General features: G+C 48.7%; 1 protein-coding gene across 2 annotated transcripts in view; it reads left to right on the top strand.

Annotated features, from left to right (window-relative positions):
• Positions 1 to 8,794, top strand: part of SEC24C (SEC24 homolog C, COPII component) — a 25,198-nt gene extending 16,404 nt beyond the window's left edge. For both annotated transcript variants that reach the window (XM_024740650.1, XM_024740644.1), the window contains 17 exons: positions 992 to 1,103; positions 1,333 to 1,460; positions 2,611 to 2,749; positions 2,955 to 3,070; positions 3,249 to 3,373; positions 3,535 to 3,726; positions 3,932 to 4,025; positions 4,241 to 4,357; positions 4,712 to 4,882; positions 5,386 to 5,482; positions 5,572 to 5,717; positions 5,941 to 6,079; positions 6,232 to 6,350; positions 6,448 to 6,627; positions 6,889 to 7,080; positions 7,316 to 7,405; positions 7,550 to 8,794. In XM_024740650.1, coding sequence (XP_024596418.1) covers positions 992 to 1,103; positions 1,333 to 1,460; positions 2,611 to 2,749; positions 2,955 to 3,070; positions 3,249 to 3,373; positions 3,535 to 3,726; positions 3,932 to 4,025; positions 4,241 to 4,357; positions 4,712 to 4,882; positions 5,386 to 5,482; positions 5,572 to 5,717; positions 5,941 to 6,079; positions 6,232 to 6,350; positions 6,448 to 6,627; positions 6,889 to 7,080; positions 7,316 to 7,405; positions 7,550 to 7,690 — 2,298 coding nt within the window. In that variant the 3' untranslated portion in view covers positions 7,691 to 8,794. The remainder of the gene's footprint in view (positions 1 to 991; positions 1,104 to 1,332; positions 1,461 to 2,610; positions 2,750 to 2,954; positions 3,071 to 3,248; positions 3,374 to 3,534; positions 3,727 to 3,931; positions 4,026 to 4,240; positions 4,358 to 4,711; positions 4,883 to 5,385; positions 5,483 to 5,571; positions 5,718 to 5,940; positions 6,080 to 6,231; positions 6,351 to 6,447; positions 6,628 to 6,888; positions 7,081 to 7,315; positions 7,406 to 7,549) is intronic.
• The last annotated feature ends 31 nt before the right edge of the window (positions 8,795 to 8,825 follow it).

The following is an 8,825-nucleotide window of genomic DNA, read 5'->3' as shown; positions in this document are numbered from 1 at the left end:
AAAAAAAAAAAAAAAAAAAAAAAAAAACTGAACAGTAGATCTTTCCCTTTTGGGTTTGATTTGTCTACTGCTTGTTGTAGAGAAACATGTGGGTAGGTGGCTACTAATGTACAAATTTGGAAAACTCATTTCTTACGGGGAGGGGTCAGCTCGTTTGGGAAAGTGTGGGCCACTTTCTCATCTAGAGAGTCTGTTTGATATATTTCTAAGCTTCAACTCTTTCTGCTATGGGATACAGAGTCTTATTCTCCCTTTACTTTTTCTGATTTTACCAAACCCATCTTGAAGTAACTGACCAAAGGTTATCAGCCTGCATGAAGGTCTGATCACCAGCTTTGCAAAATCTTTTTTTTTTCCTTTGCTGGGTCTGTCAAAATGTGGGGGACTGAGGATTGGGCTATAATATCCTCTTCTCCCATATTTACACACTGATGCTTACCTGAAAATAAGGCAGCATCTGCTTCCTCACCTTACCTGATCATTTCCTGCTGTGTAATCCTCTCCTCACCCTGTCCCTTTTTCATTGAGTGTAGAGTCATTCCAGGTAGATTTCATTTTTACATGGTTACCGTTGTCTGTTCCCCTGCTCTGATTCAGAATGTGTCTTGGGAAGAGAAGGGGAGGCAGAGGCTTGATGGGGGAGGGAAGTGGAATCTGATCATGTTTGCAGGCTTGTGATAAGAGCTGGAGCTTTCCTGGAGTAGGTATTATAACAGGGTGATCACCATTTATTGGGATCAGGGCGATTCATAAAGAAGCCCTTTCTCAATGTTGCCTGTCCAGCATGTTGCTGCTGACTGTGGAGTGGAAGATTGGTATTACAGCATTTTATATGATCTCCTAAAGGAGAGCAGGCCTGGTGCATGAGGCGTGTTCCTTGGCAAATTATTAGTTTCTGTGCTGCAGCTCCAGTGTTTCTTTCTCCTGGCTCTCTGCGACCTGCTACTCCCTTTTCATCTGTCACTTCATTCATTTCACCTCTTCCCTACAGATTCAGGTTATTGAGGATGACAGGAACAACCGGGGTTCAGAGCCATTTGTTACTGGAGTGCGGGGCCAGGTGCCACCCTTAGTCACCACCAACTTCCTTGTGAAAGACCAAGGTGAGAAGGGCATTAATTACTCCCTGCGGGGACTCTTTCTCCAGCATTATCAGCTTATGGTTGGGGCTTTGTCAGTCTTTAATCAGAGACCAATCCCTCATTGGTCTCTAGGGGGAAAAAGCCACCATCAGCTCTAGCATTTGTTGGGATGATGGGGTGGATTGGCAATGGAGAGCCAGTGTCTGGAGTGATTCTGTGATCTGACTCAGCTTTTCTACCTCCTCTTCAGGGAATGCAAGTCCCCGATACATCCGATGCACATCCTATAATATCCCTTGCACATCTGACATGGCTAAGCAGGCTCAGGTGCCCCTAGCAGCTGTCATCAAGCCGCTGGCAAGGCTGCCCCCAGAAGAGGTGAGTCAGGGAAGGGACTAGAGTATAATGAAAGGGAGGAAGGGAGGCGGATTGGGGAGTGAGACTTCTTCCTAGATGTGATTCTGGCAGTCACAATGGAAGAAGTCTTGGTTGGGCGGGAGGGGCGAATATCTTCAATAGCTTTCTATCACAGGGCCCATGCCTGAAGGGGTGGTAGGGATGAGAGTAAAAGCCCAAGAAATTGCTGGATGGGAGCAGAGTCCACAGGGGAAACACATTATGGAAAGAGTCAAGGCCAGCTTGTAGGGGAGAAGACAGCTGGTTGCAGGAACCTCTCATAGCATGGTCATCTCCAGATGATTAGAAGCACATCATTCTGTTTTTTCTTGTATGCTGTCCTGTCATCCCAGGTGAGTCGAGATGTTAGGACAGCATATTAAGGAAAAAGGTAGATTAGGATCCAGTAGTCCTTCTCTTACCTGGAATCAGCATTGAAAGAGAGAGAGCGTGGCAGCTGCTCTGCCAGGCCTTGGTAGGATACCCTCATATTCATGCCTAGCTTAATGAACTTGGGGTGGATTTCTCTATAACTGGATACTCAAGGCTCACTTTACATCCTGCTTCTCTGTCTTGTTCTGTGTTTTTCTCTTTCTTTTTTCCTGGGTCTCAGTGGGGATGGTTGGACACTTGGCTGCTGGTCTCTTATCTGTAGGGTGACATCTGCCTGGGCATCAGTAGGCTCACAGAAATCCAGGGATTAGAGAGGACAAATGTCATAGATACTTTGTTGGGAAAGGAGGTTGGAGTCAAGATCCTAGAGCAGGAGTGAAGGGGATTGAAGATTGGGCCAGAAATGAGAATCCTGGGTAATCTCTGGTTTTCTCCTCATACATCCATGTCAGCCCCTGGCTTGTTTGGGCCAGTTCCACAGTTGCTCTTCTCTTTCCAGAAGAAGTGAAATTGTAGAGATGAGGAGTAAGGAGAGGGGACTATAGAATTTAGACTCTTAGGGACATTCCTTAGAGACATTTGACATTTGTCCTCGTTCTCCTTCTCTCTGCTCCCTCCCCAGGCAGAGTATCTGAGCCATGCCCTTCTACCTCCAGGTTGTTCCTCCTCATCTGTTGCCACATATAGCTCCCTGCTGTAGCTTCCCTCTATGTCTGAGCCCCTCCCCTTTGCTCTTTAGGCTTCACCATATGTTGTCGACCACGGGGAATCTGGCCCTTTGCGCTGCAATCGCTGCAAAGCATACATGTGCCCTTTCATGCAGTTCGTTGAGGGAGGGAGGCGCTTCCAGTGCTGCTTTTGCAGCTGTATCAACGATGGTATGTTCACAGAGGCTGGGGTTGGGGGGGATCTGGATTGCATCTTCATTGTTCTCTTTCTAGTTAGATAGATGAGGGTCCGTTGGTTCAGGAGTTGGGGAAATAAGGCGCCTGTGGGGATGTGGGGCAATAGAGTGAGCTCAGCCAGGACCCAACTAAGATTGAGCGTGGACCTTTGAGTAACACTCTGCCCTACTCCCCACAGTTCCCCCCCAGTATTTTCAACATCTGGATCATACCGGCAAACGTGTGGATGCTTGTGACCGTCCTGAGCTGTCCCTGGGTTCTTATGAATTCTTGGCCACTGTAGATTACTGCAAGGTGAGGGAAGGTAGCGTGGGGAGCAGCAGTGGGTGGACAATGAGACAGCTAAGACTTGCTGTGGTCATTTCCCTCACCCCGTCATTGTCCCCTTTGGTGTTGACTTCTCTCTAGTCAACTGACCTGCTTACTAATACCCCTCTCCCACCCCCGCCGCCAACATTTCCTTCCTTTGCAGAACAATAAGTTCCCCAGCCCTCCTGCCTTCATCTTCATGATTGACGTCTCCTACAATGCCATCAGGAGTGGTCTTGTTAGGCTCCTCTGTGAGGAGCTCAAGTCATTGTTAGACTTCCTGCCTAGGTGAGAGTTAGGAGCCAAGGTGCTTCCTTTGGATAATGATGCCTGGGGAGGGGGCTTAGGGGTGGGTGGCTGGGTTAACTCAGCACATCATGGATCCTGATGTCATGAAGTTGGGTGGTGGAGAAGGTGCCAACCGTGGGTAACAATGTCACCTTCTACAGGGAGGGCGGGGCAGAAGAATCAGCAATCCGCGTTGGCTTTGTCACCTATAATAAGGTGCTCCACTTCTACAATGTGAAGAGCTCATTGGCCCAGCCACAAATGATGGTTGTATCTGATGTGGGTGACATGTTTGTGCCACTGCTGGATGGCTTCCTGGTCAATGTCAATGAGTCTCAAGCAGTCATCACCAGGTAGGAGTTAGACTGTGGGGGTAAAGCAGGGGTGGGGTGGATACAACCACAGAAAGCCAGAAAGTTGAGCAGAGGGTTCAGCAGATGGACAGAGGCTGTGCCTCAGGAGTTCTCAGAGTCTGGGGGCCAGATGACTCTTCAGGGAATTGAGGGATTTGAAATTTGGATAGCAATTTTGATTGCCTCCTATCACCTATGTCTTCAGCTTATTGGATCAGATTCCAGAAATGTTTGCAGACACAAGGGAGACAGAGACAGTATTTGCCCCAGTTATCCAGGCTGGGATGGAGGCTCTGAAGGTAAGGCTTGAGTCCCTGGCAGCCACCTCTGCAACACTGTCTTCTGACCATCTTACCCCCTAGGATACAACCCCTGTATCTTCAGTGATTGATGGCTGTGCAGTGAGTCAGCTTGTCTGACATAGTTGGCACTGAGTAAATGACGAGGGAAGGGATGAATGAATAATGGATGAATAAAGGAAAGAATGGACAAGTAGATCTCTCTTCTTTTCTAGGCTGCTGAGTGTGCAGGGAAGCTCTTTCTGTTCCACACCTCCCTGCCCATTGCAGAGGCCCCAGGGAAACTGAAGAACAGAGACGACAGGAAGTTGATCAACACAGACAAGGAGAAGGTGTGGGATTGGGAGCTGCGGGGAGGACTTTCTATTACAGAGGAACATGCTGTCTATTCACAATGCAGTACTCTTAACTTTCTTGAGGGGAACTGGGACTGGATCCTCTGCCCTTTCACATGTCACATCTGTGACTGCCAACCTTCTCCACTGCTCCCACACCTCTACCCCATCCCAAAGCCCTTGGTAGACTTTTTTTTTTTTTTTAAGAGACTGTCTGTTACTATTGCAAACTGAGAGGTGGATCTGAAGTCTTACATGTCCTTGAATATCCCACATTACATATACAGCATATACAGTTCTCAAGCAGGGTGGAACTGAGATCTTTGAACATTTTTTTCTGTTCTTCCCCAGACTCTGTTCCAGCCTCAGACAGGTGCCTATCAGACCCTGGCCAAAGAGTGTGTGGCCCAAGGCTGCTGCGTAGACCTCTTCCTCTTCCCTAACCAGTATGTGGATGTGGCCACGCTCTCTGTTGTACCCCAGCTCACTGGTGGCTCTGTCTATAAATACGCTTGCTTTCAGGTACGGCATGGGACTCTGGGTGGCAGGTGGAAGCAGGACTGGCAATGCCAGCCTGCATGTGGAGTGGCCCCTTAGCTGCTGACTCATTAATAGGAAGAGCGTTGGAGGAGAAGACTGCACAGTGTACAGAAGAGAGTGTGGCAGTCAGGAGCACGGGGCTTGGAATCAGTCCCAGGTTGATATGCTGGCCCTACTATTTACCAGCTGTATGACCTAGGATAAATTACTTAATTATTCTCTCCTTTGTTTCTTCATCTACAAAATGGGATTTTTATAGCTATTAATTAGGATTTGTCATCAGGATTAAGTAATTATATGTAAGGCACTTAATGGGATACCTGGCATGTAATATGTAATAAGTGCTTAAAAGCTATCATTATCATCAACATCATTATCTTCACTGTTACTGTCATTATGATTCTGCAGGCTTGTAGAGTGGAGGGGGTGCAGGGAGATTGTTTATATGTAGTCAGTGATGTGACTCTGAGCCTGGGGGGATGCAGGTGGAAAATGACCAGGAACGGTTCCTGAGTGACCTGCGTCGGGATGTACAGAAGGTCGTTGGCTTTGATGCTGTGATGCGGGTCCGGACAAGCACTGGTCAGTCCTAGTTGGAGAAGAGCAGGTGGGGGGGCTCAGTCTGGAGGGAGGCACCTGTCATACCTTTAGCCCTGTCCATGTGGCCTCAGGTATCCGTGCTGTAGATTTCTTTGGGGCTTTCTACATGAACAACACAACAGATGTGGAGCTGGCTGGGCTGGATGGGGACAAGACGGTGACTGTGGAGTTCAAGCATGACGATCGGCTCAATGAAGAGAATGGAGCCCTCCTGCAGGTAGGGGACAGGAGGCAGGGGTTGGGGAAGAAGTGTCCGTGGTCATTTCACTGGATATAAATAGGCTGTAGGGAAGCGGGTGAGGGATGGGTAGAGAAGACTAGAAGAGACTGGAGAAGGGATGGCTCCTGTCTGTCTTCTAGTTTAATAATACAGCAGAGGCAGTTTTCCAAGGGCTATGCTGAGGGAGGGGTGTGAATTCCGCCTTTCTCGCTTCCCCTAGTGTGCCCTGCTCTACACCAGCTGTGCAGGGCAGCGACGGCTCCGCATCCACAACCTGGCCCTCAACTGCTGCACTCAGCTGGCTGATCTGTATCGAAACTGTGAGACTGACACGCTCATCAACTACATGGCCAAGTTTGGTGAGGGCAGAGGCAGGGCAGGGTGGGATTGGGGCTAAGAGAAAGGTCCAGGATGGTCAACAGTTCAGCATTCCTGAGTGGGTGTGATGGTGGGAAGGCACATGTGATGGAGGGGCTGACCAGTGACTGTGCTGTCTCCCTTTCCCATCCAGCATACCGGGGGGTCCTGAGCAGCCCTGTGAAGACTGTTCGTGACACTCTTATCACTCAGTGTGCCCAGATCTTGGCCTGTTACAGAAAGAACTGTGCCAGCCCCTCCTCTGCAGGACAGGTAGGGAAAGCATATTGGTGGAGGAGTTGTTGGGATACATTTTTGCATTGGGAAGGATTTCTCATGATTATTGACTTTGTTTTGATAACCCCCTTAGTTGATCCTTCCTGAGTGCATGAAGCTACTCCCAGTTTACCTGAACTGTGTATTGAAGAGTGATGTCCTGCAGCCTGGAGCTGAAGTCACTACTGATGACCGGGCCTACGTCCGACAGCTGGTTACCTCCATGGATGTGGCTGAGACCAATGTCTTCTTCTATCCTCGGCTCCTACCGTTGGTGCGACTGAGTGCTGGAGTGTGAGACATTGTAGTGAGAAAGGGACATCATAGGAGGAGGAAGGGAAGGATTAATATTATCTGTGCCTGACACTCATGAATATTTTACCTATCTTATCTGATGTAATAATTTCATACTGAGAGTTACTCAGGTACTTAGCTTTCTGAAATTTCTTGTGTATGGGGGTGGAGGATGGGGGTGTGGGTGGGCAAACGAGTCTTATGGTCCTTGGTAACCGTTTGCCGCCTTCCTTTTGTCTAGACAAAGTCTCCCATTGAGAATACCACTGAACCACCAGCAGTTCGAGCATCTGAAGAGCGTCTAAGCAACGGGGATATATATTTGCTGGAGAATGGGCTCAACCTCTTCCTCTGGGTGGGAGCAAGTGTCCAACAGGGTGTTGTCCAGAGCCTCTTCGGTGTCTCCTCCTTCAGTCAGATCACCAGTGGCTTGGTGAGGGCAGGGAGTCAAGGAGAATGTGGGTGTGGAAGTAGACTCTGTGATATGAGTTAGGAGCCAAGAAAAGTGTGCTCATTCCCTTAAATAGCAGGGTACACTTAGAGAGGGAGGGTGCTGTCATTCTTCACAGGCTTCCATATTTCAGATAATGCATAAATCTGTGCTGTCCCATCTTCACTTCTGGATTCAGCATACCTTACCATAAGGATAAATGAATTTTGTGTTCCAGAGTGTTCTGCCAGTTCTGGATAATCTACTGTCCAAGAAGGTGCAAGGCCTCATTGACAGTTTGAGGGCACAGAGATCGCGGTACATGAAGGTAACACTGATCCGAACCTGGATTTCTTACCTTGTCAAGTCCTCACTGGGAAGGGGGATGGGGAGTAAGTGACTAGATAATGGGATTTTAGGGCATGTTTAATTCCCTTTAGCCCTGCCTCATGACCCTGTGTTCTGGCCGTAGCTTATTGTGGTGAAACAAGAGGACAAGCTGGAGACACTGTTCAAACACTTCCTGGTGGAAGACAAGAGCCTGAGCGGCGGAGCATCCTACGTGGACTTTCTCTGTCATATGCACAAGGAGATTCGGCAGCTACTGAGCTAGAGCATGTGGTAAACAGCATAGGGTCCAGGCCAGCTTCCAGAAAGTACCCCAGGACAGCAGAGAAATTGGGACAGTTCCATATATTATAAGTCATATAAGCTGACCTCAGTCTCTTTGGGGGGAGGGGGAGGTATAAGGAGACACCTTCTTTCTGGGCTCAAGTATCCTACCACTCTGTCATGTCCTGCTGTTGGAAGGTGCCCCTGTCCCCTCACTTTACCATTTTCCTGCTAATCCTGTCGTAATGAATGTAGTTTCTCAGTTCACTGTATATGATTTGGTGTTGGGGGATTTGGAGCCACCCAGACCCTGATAATATTATGTGTCCCTTTGGACCAGCCTCCAAGAAGAGAAGGGCAGACAGGAAGGAGTGAGGATCCCAGGGTATTACAGGGGGAGGGGCTGCGAAGTCAGCTCATTGTCATCAACAACTTCCTATATTAGGGATAAACATACTTACAGGTGCACAAGAGCTGGGGTATAGACCATAGATGGTAGAGAGAAAAGTGGTCAGTCTTCTTGGGCCTGGAAGTCAACAGCCAACTCAGAGTGACTGAGGGTGGTTGATTAGCTTTCTTGCTCTGCTTCCACTGATCTTTCTCTCTCCTGAAATGATTGGTGATCACTTGGTGAATAGAGGCACGTAATCAGAAATGAATGAGCCTGGGAACAGAGTTGCAAATTATATTAAGACCTGGTAGCGGTATCAGTCTCCTTTCTAGCTGGAGAGGCCCCAACACTGGATGGTTCTGTAGGGAGCCTGGCCATCGACTTGCAATACCTCACAGAGCCAGCCCGCATCCCACTCTGAGCTCCCGCTGGAAGCACTGCTCTCCAAGCTGGAGGTTGTTGGAGAGAGAGGCAGAGGTGGCTAGTCTCTCCTGCTAGGACACCACTCAGGCTTTCGTACTGACAGAGTGGCTGACAGTTCTCTTCCAACCCCACCTAGCTGGGGCAGGACAAGGGCTAGGCTTGATGGTGGCCAGGCTTGCCTGCTCCCAGCCCGGGACGCCCCTGCTCTGGACCTCTCATTTCTCTTCGTTGGTTTATTTTTCAATGCATCTTTAATTTGTAAAGAAATAAAATAAATTAAGATGTAACCAGCAGCCTCCGTTTTATCTGTGACGTATCACTT

Source organism: Neophocaena asiaeorientalis, unplaced genomic scaffold (assembly GCF_003031525.2).
Source record: "Neophocaena asiaeorientalis asiaeorientalis breed wild unplaced genomic scaffold, Neophocaena_asiaeorientalis_V1.1 scaffold484, whole genome shotgun sequence".
Lineage (NCBI taxonomy): Eukaryota > Metazoa > Chordata > Mammalia > Artiodactyla > Phocoenidae > Neophocaena > Neophocaena asiaeorientalis.
Note: the sequence above shows the minus strand (reverse complement) of the source record. Positions and strands in the feature narration are given on the sequence as shown.